We start from the raw sequence: 26,039 nt of genomic DNA, 5'->3' as shown, positions 1-26,039 counted from the left end.
TGGTTTACAAACCATTTAGTCTTACAAGCATTTAGTTTATTAATAAATAGACGAAATGCTATTAGACTAACTGGTTATTAGACCAAACGAGTATTAGACCTAACGGTTATTAGACCAAATGAGTATTAGACCAAATGGTTATTAAAGAAATATTAGACAAAATGGTTATTAGACTACATGGTTAGTAGACATACCGGTTATTAGACCAAACAATATTAGACTAAATGGACATTAGACTATATGATCATTAGACTTGATTTGATGAATTAATTAATAGGCTTATTGGCAATTTTGCGAGAGAGTGAGTGCTTTTATGTTACAAAGAAATTATATTTGCGGACGAAGAGGTTGGTAAAAAATAGAGCGTAGCATTAATAATCCCCCAAAAAGAACTTGCTGTAGCTGGGACTCGAACCCACGACCTCCCGGTCAGATCTCGGGCGCGCTAACCAACTGCGCCACCACTGCATGTGGTGGGTCCATTCGAGTTTTGCGTTCAAATATTTAGTAGATCCATTAAATAATAGTTCTGGAACAAACCGCTTTTATTATCTGGGAATTTAATCCACAGATTTGTTCACGATATTCGGCCCAATGCCTTTATCAAGTGTGAGCTGCGAAATATTGTGAATAAATCTGTGGATTAAATTCCCAAATAATAAAAACGGTTTGTTCAAGAACTCTTATTTAATGGATCTACTAAATACACTTTTCAAACCGACGCAGCTACAACTAACTTCTTATTATGTTATGCTTTCCCTATATGATTCAATACAATGGTCATATTGAGACACATAATAATTGTCAAGATCCAAAATAGAAATGATTAATCAAAATGGCTTTTCCTCAAATTATGTCTTTATACGCAAACTCTTGCATGATTACATGGAACGGGAATTCCCATCTCTCATCTCTCTCATGAAATAGCTTTAAATTGTAAACAAAGTTAAACCACACTGTGATGATCGGGAATCTGCTGTAAGAACTACATGTTATGACAGTTCCCGGTTCAAAATTGAACAAGGGTGAGACACGGGTGCATTTTATTTTATCTATTTTATGTGTATGCCGAATACATCATGCGAATGGCCCACGAGAACTGCAGAGGTGGAATATCTGTTGGACGCCGAACCATTTACAACTTACAGTGTGCTGGCGACACAACCCTGCTAGCAGACAGTGTATGTGAACTTGAAGATTTGATTAAAAGATTAAGAACGGAGAGCGAAAGGTTTGGTATTTTTCTTATTCTGATTGTAAGCATAACAAGGAGATCGTCATCAACTAACAAGAGGAGAAGGCTACTATTCATGCAGGAAACCAACCAATTGAATTCATCTATCAGTTGAAGTTCCATGAATCCATGATTTCAAATCAAGGCGGATGCTATATTGATATTAGACGTTGTCTAGCAATGGCAAAAACATCTATGTGCACAATGCACAAGTTATGGAAGGACCACTGAGAAACATCAGCAAGTCAACAAAGATTCGATTCGTCTCCGATTGCAATATATGCATGTGAAACATGGGTGATCAATGCAATCAATCAATCAATCAATCAATCAATCAATCAATCAATCAATCAATCAATCAATCAATCAATTAATCAATCTTTATTTCATTCAAAAATACAACAATACAATAACAGCAATAACATACACATTTGAATGAGGAACAAACACCCCCTTAACCATAGCTTAAGTTTCGTAATTGATCTAATAAAATACAATTACATACATACAAACACCCCCACTCTCTTTCATACATTCATGTAGAACTAAGCAGCAAAACAAAAGCAAATGATGAATAAAGAACATGCAGAATATAAGTGTAAGACAAATTAAGATTTCATAACATATGAAATGCTGCAGATCTGAGAAGAATCGAATCGTTTGAGATGTGGTGCTGACGAAAGCTTCTGTGAATTCCACGGCATGCCAAAAGGACCAATGAAAGTGTTCGGCATAGAAAGGGGAGAAAGACTCACTATTCAACTCAGTGACGAAACAAGATACAGTATCTTGGACATATTTCCACAGCTGATTTCCAAGCGGGAGGGAGTCAATCTGGAGAAATTTCTTATGTTTGGAAAAGTTTAAGAGAAAGTAATAGTGGAAGGAAGAAACTAAGGTGGACAGATAAAATTGTTTCTTTAACTAAACTGTCAATTTACACCAAAGCGCAAAACTGACATGAGTGGAGAAACTTCATCAGAAAGCTCACGAATACTCAGACATGAGTAGACTAACGATGACTAATCATTGATATAGGGGGAATATGAAAAAGGTGACATTTCAAAACACCAATATGACTGAACCAATCATCCCATCAGGATCCAAGTTTGTATCCGTACGGAACGACTCCCGGGGAGCGACCGTTTAATCGAAGAAACAAACAAACCGAGGTCATCCGAGTTCAAAGGTAATATGTGCCTGGACACCTCGAATAAGCCGTAAAGCCCCCCTCTGGTCATTTTTACTTTTTTACATATTTGCAAAGAGCATGTTTCAGGGATTAAAATGACACCTCAATGAACTTCATATGACAATCAGAAGCGAAGTTATGGCTTGTTATAAGTTGTCATGAATCAAAACGCGAAACCGAGAAAAACGCGTTCAAAGTTAGGGAAGCATAATGACCATTCATCAGATGGGCCTCAGCAAAATGTAGATTATTTCATATTTCCACTTATTTCTTTAAAATAAAACTTTGTATGTGTTTAGAAGAAAGCTTAAAGATTTCAAATCTGCAAAAATCTCAACTTCGCCAAAATACGAGATTTGCATATATTTTCACCTGTAGCTCGAAATGAAGTTTGCCGAGTTTACGGCTCATTCGCCGCGTCCAGCCACATATAGGGTCAACGTGGAGGGTGTTATTGGGGTCAAACAGTATCGCTATCATACTGCTGGTGCTCTCACAGCTACAGATGTCCGTGTGTCTCAAATGAATTGGTTAAATGAATACGTTTTTGGGCTTAGTGTTTTATGTCAAATATTATTATATCAATTCCTCTAAAGGACAATGCCATGGCAACCATTAATTTTCCATACGTTTTGTACGCATGTGTCAAACAATCGTATACGCATGTATGTACACCACATTTCGCCATAATACATTCTAGAAACGCTTGCTGTTAGAATAAGAAAAAATTTAATGCTAATTTATTGCACATTCTAGGGAAGCGTGGTTACCTTTTAAAATAACTGAGTGAGAGGGTTTTCAAGAAAATATTTTTCCTGTCAAAACTGAAGCATCCTCTGTATAAAAGAAAATATGAATATTAACTGCACATCATATATAACGATTCGTGATACCCAATTGTGGCACATTTGATGTCGTTTAAGAAGCAGAGAATTTTATTTCAATTTTATATACGCCAAAATAATTTTTTAATTGAGCAAGAATAAGGATAGAAAAAACGTTGAAAATCCTATGTGAATATTACATTAGACCCAACCAAAGATTACTGTTTCGTTTTTATGGTCATCTAATCTTTTATTTCCTGAAAAAACATTTTGGGTCTAATGTCGAATATATTCACATACTTGATCAAAACATCGAACGTGTATACAAGAAAATGGCCCGGAAAATGGTTTTCCTCTATAGTATTTTACTGACCATGGAAATGTACTGAGACACAAGCACGTGTCAAAATCGATATAATGTATTGTCCATATAGACGCCCAGTTATCATGTTCATTGTTGGATTTCTTTTGTATAAAACACGCAGTTAACAATAATTGAGCGCTAATAATACAAATAAATGTTTTAGGCAAATAAAATTCCAAAATATGGTACGTTTTCTGCCTTTGCTTGTCACGTGGTAGGCCTATGTTGAAGTTGCGATTATATCTTCAAATAAGTTTCAAGTTAATTGCAACAAGACAAGTGGCCGAGTGGTCTAAGGCGCTGGGTTCATAGCGTGTCCAAAGCAGTCCGCCGCCGTGAGTTCGAACCTCGCCCCGCCAAACTTTAATGAAGTAAAATTAAAATTAAAATTTTACTTTTACTTTTAAAAAATTTCATATTGGGGAAATGTTACTGGCAGAATTTATGTATGGCGTGGAGTGGTGTGGCATGTATGCTAAATAATATAGGTGATTTTTTGCCAACACCGAAACTGAACTTTTCTGTGATCGACGATGAAAATACACCCAATTCTTACCAGAACCATTTCTTTCTGTAATACTAAAAATCATAAAACGTGACGGAAATCGTTGGAAATAGCCCAATTTGACAGGAAAAGCGGCTTTGGCAAAACTGACTATGTTGTCATGATGGGGGTGTATTTGTATGTGTTTGCAAAACCGTAGCTGCGTAGCCAGGCATTTGTTCGTCACATAATTCCAGTTTACGCCGTATGGTTTACACCTATTGCTTGCGATGCAGGTTTAATGTGATAGAGAATTAGGTGAGTACATTCTAACTATGCTAAATAGCTATCCGAGGAAATCAAAATTGTGATAGTCTTGGCAATTAGCCTATATTGTACAGTTCCCCTCGGGGAGGGAGGACATTCAACTTTAGAAGTTAGCTATATGTATTTGAATGGGGCTTAAACTATGTTAATACTGCTGTTCACCTCAATTGTTGCCATATTTTTTTTGTTTCAAACATATCTTTTTTAGTGACGCATCCTTCACCTTTTGGCAATTTATAATCAATTTTATTTTTTTACACGGCACCGCACAGTGGTCCAGAATCGCCTCAATGTATGCCAAAAGTAGGAACGGAACATAATCGTCAGACAAACATGAAAAGACTGTTACATTAGAGGGTTTGGGGACCACATAATTTAACAAAGCCATTTTAAAAAACGCATGAGGTCATCAAATTGCTGAATTTTAATTGGTCGGTTGAATTTTTAATGCCAATGTATTATCTTTGTCTACACCGAAAGGCGAAATTTTAATTGGGTGGGTGGTGGTCTCTGGACCCATCTGATAAAAATAATTTTTAAAATGTATGATGTCATCAAAATGCTTAATTTTGTTTGGTCGTATGAATTGTCAATGCTTGTCTAATTTTGTCAAATTTGACATTTTTGGTGGTTTCTGGACCCACAGAGCCCGATGAAAGTACCTTTAAAAACCAAAAGGCCGTCCTCAAGATGCTGAGGTTTGATTGATATAGTTAAATTGTCACTGACAAAAGTAAATATCTTGAAAGGCAAATTGATTTTTTTGGAAAGTTGTGTACCCGCCTAAGCATATTAAATTACTTTTAATAATGTGTATGTTATCAAAATGCCCATTTTGAGTGGGGTTTACCATTTTGACATGGGCATGAGAACGTATTTTGTAATTATTATGGTTGAAATTCAACATTTCAGTGGTTCTAAGAGCTGTATTCATGGTATTATTTCATCTGCGTTTCAGTAAACTTAAACAAACATTAAAGGTGTTTTTAAAAAAACCGTTGTAAAACCATTTTCCAATCAAAGTTGTATAACGTAAAAGTAAAAGTGGCAGAATTGTGATTTTACCCTTTCGTTGTTAACTAAACATATCTCGAGATTAAAACAAGCAAATTGAACAGAACAAACGGCATTTGAGAGCTAAGACTCCGCCCTTGACGTTGATGTAAGCACCATGTCACAACGGTATTTGCCATAGAGGGCGCTTTTTACTTGCACATTTTTTTGAGACAGGCTGTATTGCTATAGTTAATCCTGTTACATCATCACTTGATTAATTACCATAACGATAGGTGAAACAATTTTTAATGTATTGCCCTGTACTAGACGTACGTCGCAACTCGGCATTGTACCATTGATTATCAAAGCATAAGCAAAAAAGACTTGGATCATAATTCTATTGAAATTTATGAAACATTATTGTATTCAACCTATGAGTGTACACATAACAGATATGACAGGTGATGAGTGCTGCCTACTTATAGTGCAGGGCAATATATTCAAAAATTATTGTTTCACCTATCGTTATGGTAATTAATCCTGTTACATCACTACTTATACGGCGAGTAGACCATGTGCAATAAACCAACCGGAACGGTATAACAATTGAAATGGCAGCCATGTTGGAGGACAGTGTTAATTATAACGCAGATGTTCAGCGATTGGGAAAAGCACATTAGAGAGAGACAGGGGGAGAGGGAGAAAAAATGAGAAAAATTTGAGACTATTTTAGCCCAACATTATGCACAATTATGCAACTTTACCTTGGGCCCGGGCCCATCTGGCAGAATAGTAAATCCGGCCCTGAGGAAGACACGTAGAGACAAAGAGCCACTTTGAACCAGAGCAGAGAGCGTTGGGAGTAAAACCAGAGGACGAAGGGGGAAATGAAAAGAAAAAAGCAATAACACAATACTGATTTTTGTTCACGTAAAATTTAATTTTATTATTTTGTTCCTCATATGTTTATATTTGGTGTTTTTTACAGCGCTTGAAACAGTGTTTTACACATTTCTAGCCGGTGCAATTATGTATCGGTTAGGAATTGGTTGCATACTGCAGCTTTTACTGATACTGTGCCTTTTGTCAGGTAAGATTTCAAAATAAAGTTTACTTAAGTACTTCTCAGTGTTACTCTTCATTGTCCTCATCCTATACACAATATAACAGCATTTTACCTTTATTTATCGACCACATTGGCCCTCTTCCTCCTTCTCATCTTCTTCCTCCTTCTCCTCATCACAATCAATCAATCAATCAATCAATCAATCAATCAATCAATCAATCAATCAATCAATCATTTTTTTATTTTATATATCCATCAAACAACAATACCGGTATACAATGAGTTACATAATTATGAAAATAGCAAATATAAATATATTTTATATACATGTACAGTATCCAATGAAAAAAAGCAATTTTATGAAAAACTTTAATGAGCAAGATGATGGATGAGGACACTGCTAAACGCAGAGCGTGAGGTGCAGTGCACTCGGCATAAAGTTACAACTTTGAATATTTACTACAAGAACAAAAACAAAAACTAAATAATATGCAAGGTACAAACTTACAATAAAAGTCGTGAACTGAATGCATATGGACGAAATAGTGAAAAACAAAAACTTGTGGTCATTCTGACCATAAGTTTTTGTCCATATACACTGGGCGCACAAATTACAGTTTAATGTTTAACTAATAGTGTGTTGAATACGGGTGTCAAAAACAAATGCTGACATGACAGCAAAATACGACAGAGACCATTAATAGCAATGAAACATGATGGAAATTACGAATCACTTGGCATATAATTACCAAGGAGATGTTTTTCATGTGCTGTTTAAAAACAGCAACCGAATGTGCATTTTTTAGAGTAGATGGTAAATTGTTCCAAAGTGAAGCACATTGGATTCTGGTGGTGTTCGCCCCTGTTGCTCCCCTGTCGGACGCAGCACCCCATGATATTGAAAAATTGTAGGGCTTTTTTAAATATTTTCCAGGCAATTTTTGACCATTTTCGTCAAATTTTCCCTTTAAAAGTTGCCTTGTCCCTTTTTCCCTTTGTCCCTTTTAGCCTGTCCCTAAAAAAGTCATGACTACGTCACTGCTTGCTTAGGCTTATCATCATCATTCTCACCATCTTGATCATCGTCTTCTCGTCGTCATCATCACTATCGTTACTCCTGTTCACAATAAAATACATAATAAAATAATTCTATATACAAATTTTTCTGAAATACCAATATTTAAACCTGTGATATTACACTACAATAGAAAGGGATCTGACAGGACATTAATCAAATATCATTATAATGATTCAAGTTGTATATCGTATCTAAAGCGACCAAACCGCTTAGTGATAAGTGACAACGCTACAAGGGTAAAACACAATTGGTCGTCGTTATTATAATTCCCATTATAATTCAATTTTTATAATAGTCATGGTAACCACCTAAAGCAACCGAACCTCTTAGTAGTGATATGAAGCTAATTACTAATACTAAAATGTCTTATGAATTTTTAATATCCAGATCTTTACAGGAAATTAAATATGATCAGGCATTATTGCATTTGCATTGCCATTAGTGTGATGTGCTTCAATGAGCTTAATAATACATTTTAAAGTTCAATGACTGTTTTTGGTACAACGACGCAATCAAACTTGATCAAAAATCAAAATTTAATCAAGATTATAAACAAAGAATATAATCGCTGGGCAGAAAACTTTGAAATTTGACCTCTAAGGCAAAACCTCATGTAGGTAAAATGACCAATGTCAAAACACACAAATTGTTCAATTTTAACAGAATTAACGTAGAACATGGTGTTGGTTATTTGGATATGTACAGGCAATGTATTTTACATTTAAAAAGGAAGGTAGGCAGAAGGTGTGTTAGGACGTTTTTGTCAAGTTGACACACAAAAAAGAATGTTGCACATTATAAGATTTATGCAGGGGTGTAGCCAGCTTTCATGGTCGGGGATGGGGGGGGAAACAATTTCAGGGGCAAAGACGAACAAAAATTCCAGGTTGCATTATTTTGACCTGGTATTATTTGAGAGTCATTCAAAAAGATAAAACACAGAAAAAAATATGATTATAATTACACATAATGCATTGATGTACTCACTTTTTAGATAATATGTTTTGCATTTGACCTTTGAAATCAAATTCGTGGGGTTTTCCAGCCCAGCGACAATTAGTAAGGAAATTTAGATGCTTTAGGTAAGCAAACAAATAACATTTTCGGTTATAAGTAACACCTTTTGGACACTTCACTCCAAAACTCGGGGTAAAGTTCAGTAATTATCTTCAGCAACCAATTCAAGAGTATACAACCGAGTTTTGAGGTCAAGTGTCCAACAGGTCACTGATCCCGAACTTGGGTTGCCAGTCTCCATATGAAGGTCATGTGTTGAGATAATAAGAATTATTAATTACAAATGTTACTATTACGTGTTACCCAAGAGCTTCGGATTTGCACTTGATAGTTACGCACTCGAATATGACTCTATGAGTAAATTCAAAACTATAGATTTTTCGTGACGTAACGCATATATCAAGCAATGAAAATATGTGCCAGCTCATTTGAAGATTAAAACAAAGACACAAATAAAAAACCCAAGAAGCAAAATAAGTCAAAAACTCAAACAAACATACAAACAGCTTACACAAAATTATATGATCACCGGCGATACTGCTTTTCAAGTCAATTCCTCACAGATGGATTAGAACACTTAAAAAATAACATTTTTATTGTTCTTATTATTACTATAATTGTTGTTCTTGCTGTTATTTTTTAGATCAATTCAATTTTATTGAGGCACATAAGTGTGCAGTTGGACAAGAACACGATGATGATCATGTCTGGCGTTGGGCTCTGCCGTATCCGGATCCATGTCAATGTACCAGTGTCATATATGGAGGAGCGAATCCGATTAGACCTATGCGACATTTTAGACCAGTTTATGTAGACCATCCGTTGACAACAAGTAACATCAGCATGATCATGAAACATTATAATCTGGATTGCATGCGTAAGAATGCTAGTAGTACTGCAGATTAGCGTGATACAAGGTGATACAAGCAGCATAATTGACATTATACCATGTATACTCTCCTAGTGGGTCACTTATTAGGAAAAATACGTTAGCCATTGACCATTTCTACAATCCCATAATTCCTAGGTCAACATTTATACAGGGGTAAAAAATTTCAAAGTTGCTCAATTTTTGTTAAAACTAATTCTAAAACCTGTGGCACAAAGTTTAAGAAATTATATAGTTCGACCTATCGTTCCTGAGTAAATTATGAGCAAAAAGGTCGAAGGTCAACAGTTGGGCTCCACATGGGTTCAGAACAGCAAATTTAATCCGATTTTGACATAAAACTGGATCGATTAAGACCATATTTATTGGTCGAGCTATGAGTTTTAAAAATATTGGATGACACGTAGTCGAGTCCAATATATTAAAACTCATACCGAGACCAATATATATTGGCCGTAAAGCATTCAATTTTATCCTTATTATGTTTTGGATCCAATATTTTCATACACTTGGATTCATCAAAACATAATAATGATGAAAAATATCTCTGTTTTGACACAAGTGTAGCCCATATGTTGACATTCGAACTTTTTGTTTATAACTCCGGAACGATTAGCCATGAATAGGTCAAACTATACATTTTCTTAATTCTCATGATGTGAGGAATATTTTTGAATAAGTTGAAATTTGTAATTAAATCAAAACACTGGATTTACTATTTTTAGCAATATTCCAGCGGGTATGTTGCCTGATGAAGTGTGATGGTTTCACACGCAACGTAGCATTGCTAAAAATAGTAAGTCCAGTATTTTGATTTAATTCCAAAATTCATATTACTACAACTGGATGACTGAGAACGTTCAATCAATTTTGGAATAAGGTTTAGCAACATTTGAGCAACTTTGAAATTTGACGCCTGTGTAAACTTTTACCTCGGAATTCTGGCATTGCACAATGGGCTAACCTAGTTTTTTTTCTAATAAGTGACTTCCAAGGAGAGTATATGGCAATTCCGTTGGTTGTATCACCTTGGGCTCAATAGTGGCACCAAAAGTGCTTTATATGCAGTGCTATAATTACGAATGTAAATTCTACTTTGTCATCATTATCATATTCTTCTTTGCCATCTAATTTTCCTTCTCATTATCCTTCTTCTCTTAGCCTGTTCATATACCCCTTCTTTTCCGACTGGTTCTTGTTGTTCTAGTACTTCCATTTCCTCTTGCTCTTCTTGTATTATTAAACATTAACAACTTATTAAAGCGAAGGTAGGGGTAACGTAGCCAATAATTATTAAAAAAATATGTTGCATGGTTCTTGCGTAGATATTAAGCTTATTTTACCTGTTGCGATATTGGACAATGATAAAAGTGTGGTCTAAATTCTTGAAGAGATACACAGAACACCTCGAAAAAGAAAGTTCTTACTTGTTTGAGTGGTCATCACTTACTTCGTCGGCCGTATTACATACTGACGTATTTGCAAAATACGCATTTCGAGAAAACCGAATTTGATAGTTTTGCGATTTTCATTTGCCGTATAAACCTGGTTAAAAGTAATGAATATACCATATCATACGTCATTATGTGAAACAATGATCGAGAAATGAATGAAATTTGGTGCGATTCATAAAGCTGCAGCGTCATTTTAGATGCAGCATCTGTCCAAATTGCATAAGACCACAATTCTGAATCCCCCCTGATGATCGCCACTCACTTTCAAGAGCCTCGACCTCAAACCAGCTATAGCCAGAGCCAGACTAGAACAACATACTCATTTTTTGCTGGTAATGGTATATTTCTCACCCTTTACCTATAGTACTCTGTTTGAATGTGTAACTTTTCAAATCGCAACAAATTTCATTAAACCATTGATATCTCCACAAATCCGATTTGGTTTTACAGAAGTGTTGTATATACCACAGCTAACAAAATTCTCAACACGTTCCTATATTAATATAATATTTGCTGAGGAGGACGCCCTCAAATACTTTTCAAAATTCTGTTTTTTACACGATTGTTATGTACTTACGTAAACTGATTTACCCTGCAAAAATCAAGACTTGAGGTGCTTTAGTTTTGTCAAAATCCGAGATTTTGAATAAAACGCAGGAACCGTCGTTTTATTAATATTACGATGGAAATATTAGTCGAAAGGGTACACGATGTTCATAACACAGTACAGTAAGTGTATGGCGTGTGGGCAGTCATGAAATATCAAAAGAACCGACATGAATCACATTCGAATGGGTGGCTCGCATTAGTGACACATATAAAATAGCGATTTTCTTTGTATTGCCTCGTCTGTTGGGCCCAAATTAAAAGAGGACATATCTGACATTAAAAAACTACCATTTGATAACATAAAAATGCAATTTCTTATGGGAATGTTATAATATAGCTTTATTTTCATTGCTTAGTTGTGCTAAAGCTTCTGATCTCTCAAACTCCCTTCTATTTTTAATTTAAAGATATCACGTGCCCTGAAACTAGAGTAACTAAAACAGACCAAGGGAAAGCAACGGCTATGGTTCATTGGCGGGACCCCGTGCCTACTGATTCTACTGATTACGTCTACAATTCAACCTGTAACCCGCCTTCTGGAACCAATTTTAGTATTGGAAATTCCTCAGTTGTGTGTGAAGCTTTTGACAGAAGAGGGATCATGAAGACATGTCGTTTTGATGTAAAAGTGGAAGGTAAGATTTTTGGTCTCAGAACAGATAACTGAAAATTTTCTTTATATTGGTGTAGGCCCAAATTGGAAAACCTCATACCCCAGGGAAAGATCAGACAATATACCATCCAATGTGGCATGAAACAACTAATATTCATTTATACTCTCATTGCCACCTGTTGCTTCTAGCTGTGGCTATAAATAAACAATGCGCACGTCAATATAAAAGGGGTTGGGCATTTGGCCTAAATTGCCATAAAGTGGCGGAAAAGAACAAAAATGGTTAATTGTGTCTAAAAGTGTGTGTGACTTTATAATATCACTGAATATTATAAACGCTTATTGGCATCTTTAAATGCAGAGGTCAATTAAAATTACGATTTCCAGATAAAACAATTTTATATCACGTACTCTTCTATGACTGGTTTTCAATTGATTTAACTGATGTAACCATTGGCGTTTCCGGGCGATTCCGTCCGGTTGGAGCCGGTTTCTATTGTTCTAAACAATGGAACGCGGTTCAAACGCCGGTCAACCGGTCAAGTTTTTATTTCATCCCTTAACAATTGTGTCCTTGAGAGAATAATAATTACTATACTGAAAATGTTTGATGGTATCGGACACAATTAAACTTTACGGAGCGTTACAGGAAATCCAATATTCAGTCAACTTGAACATAGTCAGTCAACTCAATTTGTATTTTTGTCTTATAATTAGACAATGAAGATCCTGTCTGGGCGTCCTGTCCTGTTAACAAAACAACCAACACAGATCTTTGGCAACCGACAGCAGTGATCGGCTGGGAAGACCCTGTTGCTACCGATAACTCTGGCGTTAAACCTACAGTCATCTGCAATCCGCCAGCGACAACTAACTTTCCTATTGGAAATTCGCTTGTAACATGCACAGCTTCAGATGGATATGGGAATACCGACAGTTGCTCATTTAACGTTGATGTCAATGGTAAGCGTTTCTTTTTTGTTGTATTTTTGAAGTTGTGCGGAGAAAGACTTTCTACTTCCCCAATGTGCGAAAACTGTCTGGATATGAATACCAATTTAAGTATTATAAACCTTTGTAAATGTATACAGCAGAAATGTCCTCACTAACCTGAGATATTTGAAGCAACATCATTACATATTTGTGTGTATTTTTTCGTCATTACGTATACATGTATAATACATGATATTACTAATTAAATCATCAAGAAAATTTTTCACTTTGTGATATGTATCTAAATCAGATAATGAGGCTCCTTTATTGGCGACCTGCCTTGATCAAGATACAAACACAAATCCTGGACAAGCGACCGCTCTGATTACATGGGAAGGCCCCGTGGCTACCGATAACTCTGGTGACATCCCTACGGTTACCTGTAGTCCTCCATCGGGAACTAACCTCACCATTGGACGAACAAATGTAACGTGTATGGCAGTGGATGTGTCTGGGAACCAGGAAAGTTGCTTCTTTTACGCCAATGTTATAGGTAAGTTTCCGTATTTTTATTTGAATTATGAGCAAGTCATAGGGATTTAGTAAGCTTCGATTCACAATGTTAAAAGTTGAGTAATTCTCTTTAGCAAGCAATCCAACTATTTACTGACGAATTTGTTTATTAATCAGATAATGAAGCTCCTGTATTGGCACCATGCCCTGCAAACCAAGCAACGGTCACAAATCCTGGACAAGCGACCGCTCTAATTGCATGGGAAGGCCCCGTGGCTACCGATAACTCCGGTAACATCCCTACGGTTACCTGTTATCCTACATCGCAAACTAACTTTACCATTGGAAAATCACCTGTAACGTGCACGGCTCTAGATAAATATGGGAACCAGGAAAGTTGCTCCTTTTACGTTAATGTTATAGGTAAGTTTCCGTCTTGTAACATACACAGCTTCTGATATTGGACGAACAACTGTAACGTGTATAGCTGTGGATGTATCTAGGAACCAGGAAAGTTGCTTCTTGTACGTCAATGTTATAGGTAAGTTTCCGTATTTCGTAATCCCTTTAGCAAGCATTCCAAATATTTGCTAACGAATTTGTTTATTAGATAATGACGCTCCTGTATTGGCACCATGCCCTGCAAACCAAACAACTGTAACAAATCCTGGACAAGCGACCGCTCTGATTACATGGGAAGGCCCCGTGGCTACCGATAACTCTGGTGACATCCCTACGGTTACCTGTAGTCCTCCATCTGGAACTAACCTCACCATTGGACGAACAACTGTAAAGTGCACGGCAGTGGATGTATCTGGGAACCAGGATAGTTGCTCCTTTTACGCCAATGTTATTGGTAAGTTTCCATAAGGGATTTAGTAAGCTTCGATCCACAATGTTTTAAGTTGAGTAATTCCCTTCAGCAACCATTCCAACTATTTGCTGACGATTTTGTTTATTCATCCAGATAATGAAGATCCTGTATTGGCACCATGCCCTGCAAATCAAACAACTGTCACAAATCCTGGGCAAGCCACGGCTCTGATTACATGGGAAGGCCCCGTGGCTACCGATAACTCCGGTGACATCCCTACGGTTACCTGTTATCCTCCATCGGGAACTAACTTGACCATTGGACGAACAAATGTAACGTGCATGGCAGTGGATGTGTCTGGGAACAAGGAAAGTTGCTCCTTTTACACCAATGTTATAGGTAAGTGTTCCGTCTTGTTATTTTAATTTATGAGCAAGTCATAGGGATTTAGTAAGCTTCGATCCCCGTAGTTTAAAGTTCGATAATTCTCTTTGGCAATTAATCCAATTATTTGCTGATGATTTTCTTTATTAATTAGATAATGAAGACCCTGTATTGGCACCATGCCCTGCAAATCAAACAACTGTCACAAATCCTGGGCAAGCCACGGCTCTGATTATATGGGAAGGCCCCGTGGCTACCGATAACTCCGGTAACATCCCTACGGTTACCTGTTTTCCTCCATCGCGAAATAACTTCCCCATTGGACGAACAAATGTAACGTGCATGGCAGTGGATGTATCTGGGAACCAGGAAAGTTGCTCCTTTTACGCCAATGTTATAGGTAAGTTTTCGTCTGGTAACATGCACAGCTTTTGATAGATATAGGAAAAGCGAAACTTGCTCATTTTTAACGTTGATCTCAGTGAGGTAAGAGTTGTGCGGAGAAGTACTCTTTCCTCAAAGCTCGAAAATGTCAGTATTACAAACTTCTGTACACCACATAAATGTTCTCATCAATCAAAAGATTTTGTAAACTAGTGAATTATATGCCTATGAAGCAATATCATTGCATAGCTAACTGCTTTAAACTTGAAATTATCGGGATAACATTTTACTATGTAATACATGTACGTATCTAAATCAGATAATGAAGCTCCTTCATTGGCGCACTGCCCAGATCAAGCAATCAACAGAAGTCATGGATCACCGACATCTGTGACAGGATGGAAAGAGCCTATGGCTACCGATAACTCTGGTCATAGCCTTACAGTTACTTGTGACCCTCCATCAGGAACTGGCAACTTTAGCAATGGTCAAAAACATGTAATATGTACAGCTGTGGATGAATATGGGAATCAGGATAGTTGCTCATTTTACGTTATTGGTAAGATTGCGGGGGGGGGGTGTGGTAGGACGGGTTTACTTCTATATGAAATCGATACAGGTGTAAGGCACAGACTTTCGCACTGAGAGAAAAATATAAAAATATGAGGTCTTTGTTGGGTGGAGGCGGCCTTTTGGACCTAAATTAGGGGGGCATTCGATGAAAACAAGTTTATTAACAAAAATGAGCAAAAACAATCCCACAGAATTGAATTCCTGGTTGTAAATGGCTTAAAATGGCTGTGTTATGTAAATGTAAGTCCGGGGGCACTCCCACTTTGGAGGTGGCGCGTATGTAGGGCTGTTAAGACGCTCACCCAAAGACCCCATATTTGTTTAAGAACACATGCTCTGTCACCCGAAGACCCCTTACTTTTTCCATTTGATATGTCACCCAAAGACCCTTATTTTTCAATTTGAACAGCAACTTTCATATATCACTGATTTTGTTACTTATTTTGAAAAAAAAAAAAAAAATTGAAGCCATTTAGAACGATCTGATTCCTAAAATGTTATAATAATATTATAATTGTCATCCAATTGATACTCTTAATATATTTGAAAGGTTAAACGTGTGAGAAAGTTATCAACGTCCAGTGTAATTAGATTGAATAACATGAGCAAGCAGTTGGTCCTGATCAAATCAAGCAACTGGTTAAGTTGTACCATATTTCTTAATTTCTGGTAAAAGCACCTTAAAAATTCGACTATAAATTTATCTAACTTAGATAATTGCCTGCATCAACTTGGAATGGAAGATGGTCGGATTGAAAACGGGCAAATCACAGCGTCTAGCAGCTGGAGAAACAGTGCTAGCCACGGTCCTCGCAACGCAAGATTGAATCATCAAAGAGGTACTACTACTGGCGGACCATATTTCGCCGGAGCGTGGATCGCTGCAATCAATGATGTCAACCAATGGATCCAAGTCAACCTACGCGCCGTAATGTGGGTTAGTGGAGTGATGATTCAAGGAAGGGATGGATACGACCGGTGGGTGACCAAATTCAAAGTGCAATATAAAACCTACGGTGTGGACTGGCAATATGTACAGACACTTAATAAGCAGGAAGATATGGTATGAAATAAAGCATAGTATCTTGAATACGGACGGATTGTAAAAAAAGACACTAAAAACTTATCTTTGTTACTGATTAATTCCTTTCAATCCAAAGAGATTCCCGCCAAAAGCTACTCCGGCTCCTCATTTAGAATGTGATTTGTAAGATTAGCAAATATGGAAAGAAAGATTTGGTCTCTTTTTACAAGACAGGTTCAAACAGCCTTCTATTTGTCCGTTTGATATGACATTTATTGTATCTACCACATTTTGTTAAACACTTCGAATATGTTTGTACTTTACATTGTAGAAGAAATTGTGGAGAACAAACGTCTGAGCCTAAATGTTATCAATTCAATCCAGATAAACAAGATCAGCAAAAATTGTTAGTACACATGATGAAGGCTTACTAAATTTCGTTAGGTCAAAATGACGACACAAAGAGCACAGACAAGAAAAGTTAATGTGCTGTGCAATACTGATGAGGACCGATGAGAGTAAAATAGGTGTGGGTTGGGGGTTGGGGTGGGATGATTCCTCGCGCCGGGTATTAGTGTTTACTTCTGAATCGAACGTGGGGACATGGGGAAAGCCTGAATATAGTAAATTATATTTACCTTCATTGAAATATTTATGATACTTTCATCATATTCAAGCGATGATAGTGTGTAATATAAAAAATATAAAATTTCACTATTTTCAGAGAAAATAGTGTTTTTAGACAAAACGATATTTTGTTTTCTGCATAGAGGTTGACATCACGCATGCTCAATACAATTAATAAACAACCAGGTTGTCGTATTGAGCATGCGTGGTGATAAATTGGCAAGAAATTCTTTCTGTTGGGGTGTTTGATAAAATTCCCTTTAAAGGGAAAGCTTCATGGAAAGCTTAAGCAACATATACGTCACTAACTTTGTCCGATCGGGCTCAAATTTGGTGTGTGGAATCCTTGATACGAGGGGAATATATGCCCGAAATAAAATTGAGGTCAAGCGAGGTCAAAGGTCATTACGGAGAGGTCAAATTTCAAACTTTGTCCGATCGGGCTCAAATTTGGTGGGTGGAATCCATGATACGAGGGGATTACATGCCCGAGATACAATTGAGGTCAACCGAGGTAAAATGTCATTATGGAGGGGTCAAATTTCAAACTTTATCCGATCAGGCCCAAACTTGGTAGGTGGAATCCTTGATACGAGGGAAATACATGCCCGAAATAAAATTGAGGTCAACCGAGGTCAAAGGTCATCACAGAGGGTTCAAATTTCAAACTTTGTCCGATCGGGCTCAAATACAATAAAACAAACCTGGGGGTCGTACACCTACCAGTATTAAAGTTATAAGAAAAATCATAAAATTTGGGTCCCTATTTTCAAGGTTACCTATTTCTCCAATGCTTAAGCAATGAAATATTCGTCACTTTTACGTTGAACACGGATCGATTGGAGCGAGGTTCATATTGGTGCGTATGCACCAAATATGTATCTTGTATTTAATGTAAGCCAAAAGGGCGGAGAAAACAATTGTTGGCAGGTCGTGAGGGGCAAGCGATTTTTTTCTAGAGGGGAGAGGTAAGAGAGTTATAGAGGAGAGAGACAAGAAATGTTGCGCGCTGTTTGAAAATGTTACTACCCCTCGTGACTCGTAAGTATCGCACAGCCCTAAGCATAACATTGGGTATCAACATATGGAGGAGTATGGGGGACTTTGATCAGACGATGATGAGAAACTTTTAATAATTTTTTATTCAGGTCTTCGACGGAAATAATGATGAGGACACTGTTGTTACTAAACCATTTCCTTCGCCTGTACGAGCGACTGTAATCAGGATACAACCTATGCAGTGGCATGGGCGTATCTCATTGCGTTTTGACCTCATAGGATGCGAAGGTGAGCTACAGAATATTGTAGCATACATGTATATGACAAAATAAGCGATGCATTAGATTTGCTTTAATTTCGTTTGTTAGTAACATAAATGGAAAATCCCCAAATCTGGTGGTCCCAACAGGTGCTTCTATCCCACATTCTCATCATCTGGACAGCATACAGGTATTTATTGTTAACTTTTCATGTTTGTTCTATAGATCCTGAATGGCATTTGATATTCAAAGCTGTATCTAGTACTGCTTCAGCACCAATGAATACCACTAACGGATTGGATGAATATGACCCTTTCCAAGTATGGAAAACCTCCGAATCCTTGAACGAGAATATACATGAAGCACATAAACTCAATGCAAAGTACAAAGGACATTACAAGAGTTCTTTCGCCCGCGACTGGGCGATTTTGAATATTGATAAGGTAGGATCTGGTAGCCATTGACGTAATAAAATCCATAGATTTATTTATCAAAATCAGATTTGCGAATGATTAGAGAGCGTGCGCAATTATTTAAGCGCGACAATAAGATGTGCAAAGTTTTCAGGACCATAGTCATTGCGTAGAACTGTTTGAAGTTCCCAGGAGGGAGCAAGGAAGGATTATGAGTGGCATACTTAAACACAGAAAGCAATAATGAAATCTGCAAAATTAGTCCTTACGCATGCGCTGCGAGACTGGTAATACAGCTCATATACAGCTCATGGTGTCAACAGGGCACCGACACTACCTCATTTGCATAGCAAAACGACCCGTCTCCTCCGCAGCCAATTTGGTTCCGCTCCATCGAAATCAAGCTGGTCACGGAGGAGACTACCCTCCTTTGTGTTTGTTCATTTGTGTATGGAGAGCCGTTCTTGGAGTCCGTAATGACTTAGGCTACATTGCACTAGAAATACCTTTTCTGTGAAATCGCTATAGAGCCAACCGGGAACACGTATTCGTTTTGAAAATATAGCATTAAAATTAGTATCACCCTTGTGACCCCCGTGCAGTGGAAAACCTTAATTCTTTCATTAAAAGGAAATGAAAATTAAAAAAAACACGGATCTACCTGTGCACCTATAAAATGGGCACAGAAATTTGTCTCAAATATGAATGAATTTTAAGAAACATACGGGATATGATGAACATTGACCTGACGAGTAGTTGATTTTTTGCCAGTTCTAACACATTTACTGTCTATTCCCGTATAAAATCTCCCCCAACCATCAAATACACAGTAAAATCACAAAAACCTGTCTTTTCCCGTGTAAATCGACTCAACCACCAAATACTAACACATTTACTGTCATTTCCCGTATAAAATCTCCTCCAACCATCAAATACACAGTAAAAATCACAAAAACCTGTGTAACTGCCGTGTAAATCGACTCAACCACCAAATACACAGTAAAAATCACAAAAACCTGTCTTTTCCCGTGTAAATCAACTCAACCACCAAATACACAGTAAAATCACAGAAATGCTGTGTACACAGAAAAACATCCTTGTATTTTTAATTCACCCCAATCCAAATTACACAAAAAAATTCCCCCTGTATTTTAACTTATCCAAAAAAAAAAATACAGGGAAAAAAAATTACCCTGCATTTTTTTAACCTCTTCATCAAAATCAAAAATTTTTGATTTTTACTTTTAATATATTATTTCACAAAAATTATCCACAAGACCAAATTTGTCTTGATAATTTTTTAACATAGTCATATCTTTTTTTCAATCGGTGGTTCATTCGTAACAAACTCAAGAGTCTTTTTTAAAACCTCGAACTCCTCTGTCCTTTCAGAAAAAATCCAAGGTGGTCTTAAACACAATCTCATCCTGTATCTATCCTTATACCACTTAATGTAACACATCAAAAGGTTGATTGCTTGGATTCTTACTTTGTTTCCGTTGTAACCGCTAGCAGCAACAAACAGGTTTCCGAGACTAGTACCATTCCACATATAAAAATCTCCTTTGGACGAGTCTTCCAGTTTTGGAATATTTCATCATCAGCGAGCTCAAAATAAATCGAATCTGCCATCTTTTATTAAAATAAAGATGATCGTAGCATTTTGGATTCTCACGAGCGCTCTTTTGGATTCTCCCAAGAGAAGAATTAGGATGGAAGCCAAGCGTATGACAGAAATTTTGAAAGCCTACAACGATGCTAAAAAGACGGAATGAGTAGGTCGTGCAGAAATAAAAAAACCTCTTGTGATTAATAATCACAAGAGGTTTTTGTTGTAGATTACTACACCCAGTTTAAAATGGTTGTAATCAAGTAGGTTACTACAAATGCGGCGTATCCAGTAACTAAAGGATCCCGTCCAGCACAAAATTCCCACGGTTCTCTAGGTGCGCCGTCTTTGTATCTACCTTCAGCTTTTACTAATCCGTTTTTGTACCAACATGTTATATACACAGGATAATTGTCATCAAACACCATCTCAGCCTTCATTTTTGTTTTTTCCTCGTCATAGTACCATCTCCAAACACCGCATGGTTTTTCTTCATTATCCCACATTTCTTTTCGATACTCTCCGTACGCTTTTAGGTTCTCAACCCAGTTGTCATCCGTTAGATTTGGAAGATCCATTTTATTTTTATTTATACAAAACAAGTTTGATTTCTAATTTTTTATTTTCTACGGATTCAATGTACTTCGGAGACTCTCCAAAGCTTCTTTTTTTTTTTTTCCAGTCCAGCCTGTTCTGCCTCTGTGCGAATTTCACGTTCTCTATCAGCCGTAAGTTCAATTAGATCCGCTCTGGTTCTGTGCTTGATTCCAGCCTTGTGACCTCGGTAGTTTTCCATTTCCCGCAGAATGTGATGGAAATCCTCATTGCTCACAACCCCATCTTCAAGAGCTCTAGACACCAGATCATTCACCGTGTTCAAACTGGACTCTGCGGTTCTTTTGACACTTTCGTGCTTTTCGACCTTCTTCATCGTTGCTTTTCCGAGAGCCACGCATGCTCCACTAAGAACACCTCCAAAAATTGCTATTCCTCCGAGAGGAATGCTTACGAAAGCTCCAACACCCGTGGCCAGAGTCCCGACAGCTCCCGTTCCGCTTCCAACTGCGACGAGTCCTGCTACTTGAGCCGTGTTGTAAAACACATTCCATACTGTTTTGTATTTTCTCCTTAGTTGATCTCTTTGGTCAACTTCCTTTTCGAGGGAGTCGCGGATTTCGGATATCTTACTTAGTCGAATTGAACTCCCTGATCCTCTCCCTGTGGAAGATCAGGGTATATTTGCGGTGCTGTAGGTTTTTTCATCCTTTTATTTAATTAGTCAATTAGAACTTCATCATCCGTAAAGTTTAAAACGTGGTTTTCAACGAAATGCTGTATGATTTCTTGCTTGGTTAACTTTTTTTCGTAGAAGCTAAGTATTCCCAGTTGCTCAAAATTCATGTTGATTCCAAGGAGACTTACCAGGGCTTGAGTTCTGTAGACATCTGCTGAAACCCCGTTGATCCAAAAGCAAAGCTTATTTTCAACGTACTCGATCGAGACATGATGCATAATAGTAGTGTCCGTTTGAACGGATGCGGAAAAGAGGGTTTGCCGCGCGTTATTTAACACTTTGAACGATATCGAGTCGTCGGTCCAAGTAATATTTAGGTACATGAAGAAATTCACATTAGACTGAAACGTCAAAGAACAAGCGTTCGCTGGGGCGTTCGGCGGGTTCACTCCCGATTTTAACGAAAAAGAGAGGTTCCAAGGCTGAGCAATAAAATGTGGGTTGTTGAAGAAAATTTCTAAAGGTCTAGTGAGTCGCATGGGGGTCAAATCTTTCCGGGATTCGACAAATTCGTAAACCCAGCAGTGATGCCAATTTGCATAGGCCTAGCGTTGAAAGTGTTGTTCATTCCGTTTTTAATTTCGATCAACTTGTCTCTCTCCAAGTCGATGTTTTTGGCTCGGATGGAAACATAGTGCGTTCCGTCTTCGTTCATCCATACCATGAATCTCCCCAAAACATGCAAGCTGGTATCGTGCTCGTGTCCAATTTGCCGGTCTACGTACTCTTTCGTCACAGCGTCCTCGTTGTCCGTGGGAGTTCGAGACCCGTGACTCTATTGCCGCTCATAGCGAGTTCGCCGGTCATCGAGTCGCCATCCTTCGAAACTTTTCTGTCGTTTAACCATGAGGTTAGGCTGGTCACGGAACCCATAGTAGCTGCATCTTGAGGGTCGGTTGGATTCATCAACCCAGTTATTTTTTTTCCTCCCATGTTAATCCTTCCAGTCATTCGCGCTCCAGTTTTTTTGACGTACGCGGAAAGATCTACATCTTCGCCAGCTATTGACGTTGATTTTTTTTTGATCGTTGGTCCCCGGATAGACATTCTTTCTTTTATTTTATCGGATTTCAAATTCCAAATCCAGCGGTTGATCGTGATTATTGAGCTTTCTCGAAGAATTTTTCCATTCTACTTTGAAGTTGAAGTCGAGCTCGTGGATGGTTCCGTTTTGCAGTTTTTTGAAACTCGGCTTTTCGTAGGTCGAAACGAAGTATTCTCCGAACGCGGCGTTTGTGAGATCGATAGACCCAAGAACTCGACCTCCCTGCAGAACGTCGTCGTTGTTTTTGAGATTGTCCGTGGTTGACAGCTGATTCAGGTACACGAGAATTCTTCGAGGTAAAAATTCTATCGCCCGATCTCCCGTGTATTCACCATCTGCTAGCCACCCTTCGTCGTCCAATCCGAACATTTTTTGAACGCGGTCCGGAAACCAAATCTGATACTGCTCGGGGATTGTCATGTTGAGTTTCCCATCGCGTTTGTCGACTTCGAATTCGAAACCATCGATCTGGCTCGTGAATTCTATCGCGAGCAGGTCAAAATTATACAGCCCCGGGCTTATTTTTATCGCTTCTTCAGGTCCCTGCCCTCCTTGAGTGTACCTCCATTCGAGTTCTTCTTCGACGTTGAACCAACCTACTCGACCCGAGATCCTTTTGATTCCAATTTTAAGTTTTTGCCGTTATTGTCTATACTTTGCAACGGACGATAAGGTTTTCCTTTGCCGGTGCCGGTAATTGTGACAAACATTTTTTCTTTTATCTTTCAATAAAATGAGAACCGGAGGAGTATTCGAACCGACGCACGGTTTCAGTCTCGTAAATCAAGAAATTCAAGTCAGCAAAAAGGAAAATTTTACGTAAGATTTCCCAGTTTGTGGCAAAAGTACAAACTTCCGAGAGTCACGGACAAAACCGTGTACGATGACTGGCTCTCCAACCAGATGCAATTCTGGCAAAACCAGCTGAACTTCGCGGTCTGGTGCGCCACGTCAGGATGCGGGGTGTCCAAAGAACTTCTCAGTCACAAAGATCCGATGATTCGATCCGTGTTCAGATTTCACGCATATTATCAGATCAGAAGAATCCTGTCGGAAATGTCCTGTCCACTACCCTCGGAGGAATCCTTCAATCCTTTGAACAACGGGATCGACACCCACGCTTACGAAAGAATTTGCAACGAATTCGGAGTTAGCAACAGGGACAACTGGAGGCAAAAATACGACCCGTGGAATGGGGTAGGTACCGTTTATTTTACAAGAAAATACTACCGCGATGTTAGACTGAAATATGACAGTAAGGTAGAAATTGCAAAAATATAAACATTGACAAGTGGAACGTTTTTGTACCCGGTCACGTAAATTTTATTGCTAATGACAGGGATAGGACGTATAAAATCACGTATCTCGAACAATTATTCGATCACGATCCGGATATAACCGACAGATCCATTCGGAAAGGAGATGCCATGGCTGCTATCGGCAGTTTCGTGGCAGACACTTGGAACGAGGGTTTCACACGCGCGGGAGTTTCGAGAATCAACGACTCCATCAGGACTTACACGTGGGCAATTCTCGGATCCCAAGCTCAAGCCAGATCCAGCATCCTGCGTTCCGGCAAGGCGTTCGACGCTCAGAAACAATTTCTAGCAAACGTTGAGGATGCGATCAACTCGGTCGTGGATTTTCCGGACTCGATAAACAGATACCAGAGAACTCTTCAGTACGCTCAAAGCAAACTGGATTTTGTCGTGGCTCACGGACTTTACTTGCTCCCGAGCAACATGGAAATCCTCGTGGGATCCGTAAACGGATACAACAATTTCATCCAAATCGCCACGGATGACATGCAGATAGGGCTAAACTCAGACGTAAACACCGACTTTCGACCGAATGTTGGAGACAGTGCTCCTGAGGAAAGTCCGTTGTTTTTAGAGGAGGTTGAAAGTCCACCCTTGACTGAAAGTCCACCCTTGACTGAAGAGCCTCTAATGCATGATGAAAAAAAGCTTTCTCTATTTTTGGTAGCCGCTGCAATTTTCTTATTTTTCTGGGTTTAAAAAAAATAAGTTGGACACACACAAAAAAGTCTTCTCACTAAAATTCTAGTAAGAAGATTTTTTTTTTACTTCTTTTTGGCAAATTCCATAACTGTAGTGTACAACAAAATTCCAACACCCAAAGCTAATGTCCATATGTGATCAGCTAGAAATCCAGCAACAGACCCTGCAGCTTTGAGACAGAAATTCACAACAGCCCCGATGATCCCTGGAAGTGCGATCAAAGCTTTGTCTCCAAGTTTCAAAAGGAGATTAGCTATTTTCTTGAGCTGATCCTTAATCCAATCGGTCCACGTTTTTGGCTTTGGAGGCTCTGGTGGCTTTGGTCCTGGACCCGGGTCTGGTCCTGGAGGCTTTGGTTTTGGAGGCACAGGCTTAGGTGCGGGAGTGACGGCTGAAATTGCTGATTTGGTGGCTAAGAGTATTCCCTCAACAACGGTAGCAATTGTCATACCAACTGCGGTTATAATCGATACAATAGTAACCCCCTCTTGTCGAAATAACGTGCTAACTCGATCACTCAAAGTGCCATCGCTATCGATAAAATTTTTGATAGAATCTCGCAAACGTTGAAGCGAATTTCTGACCTTGGCGTCTTGATCAGCAATAGCTTTGTCAAATTCATTGATTTCTGTTTTCATTTCCTTGATTCTTTCCACGTCTTCTTCGCTTACAGGTAATAGAGGTTCTCCTTCCAGATCATCTTCGTATGTTGGTTTAACGAAACTAACTGAACGACCGCCTTTGGATTTCAAATTTTTTAGTTCGGTGACTTTTTTACCCCTTCTTTTGACAAGATGCTTGTAAATATCGGACAGCTTTTTTAGTTGTCCTTGTTCATTCAAAAAATTACTGATTTCCTCTCGGTTTGCAATGGGATCCCTAACCAGCTGTTCAGCCAATTCATCTGATTGTTGGACTGATTGTTGAACCGAATTTGCAAACGGATTTCTACGTGCTCTAGTACCGTTACGTGCTCCACCCTGGGCGGAAGGTCCAGTG

General features: G+C 38.3%; 1 protein-coding gene across 1 annotated transcript; it reads left to right on the top strand.

The window, feature by feature from the left end:
• The first annotated feature begins 14,086 nt into the window (after positions 1 to 14,086).
• On the top strand, positions 14,087 to 19,122 carry LOC140139716 (hyalin-like). Its single transcript, XM_072161419.1, has 8 exons — positions 14,087 to 14,117; positions 14,204 to 14,449; positions 14,561 to 14,806; positions 14,946 to 15,191; positions 15,495 to 15,734; positions 16,462 to 16,811; positions 18,548 to 18,686; positions 18,884 to 19,122. The coding sequence occupies exons 1-8, from the start codon at positions 14,087 to 14,089 to the stop codon at positions 19,120 to 19,122; spliced, it is 1,737 nt and encodes a 578-aa protein (XP_072017520.1).
• Positions 19,123 to 26,039: the final 6,917 nt, after the last annotated feature.

The sequence above is a fragment of the Amphiura filiformis genome, chromosome 18, assembly GCF_039555335.1.
Source record: "Amphiura filiformis chromosome 18, Afil_fr2py, whole genome shotgun sequence".
NCBI lineage: Eukaryota > Metazoa > Echinodermata > Ophiuroidea > Amphilepidida > Amphiuridae > Amphiura > Amphiura filiformis.
The sequence above is the reverse complement of the archived record's forward strand: the minus strand, read 5'-3'. Positions and strand labels throughout refer to the sequence as shown.

Coding starts and splice junctions, on each gene's coding strand:
- LOC140139716 (XM_072161419.1), top strand. CDS start 14,087: ATGTATCTAGGAACCAGGAAAGTTGCTTCTT. Junction 14,450..14,560: donor CTTTTACGCCAATGTTATTG/GTAAGTTTCCAT, acceptor TTATTCATCCAG/ATAATGAAGATCCTGTATTG. Junction 14,807..14,945: donor CTTTTACACCAATGTTATAG/GTAAGTGTTCCG, acceptor TTTATTAATTAG/ATAATGAAGACCCTGTATTG.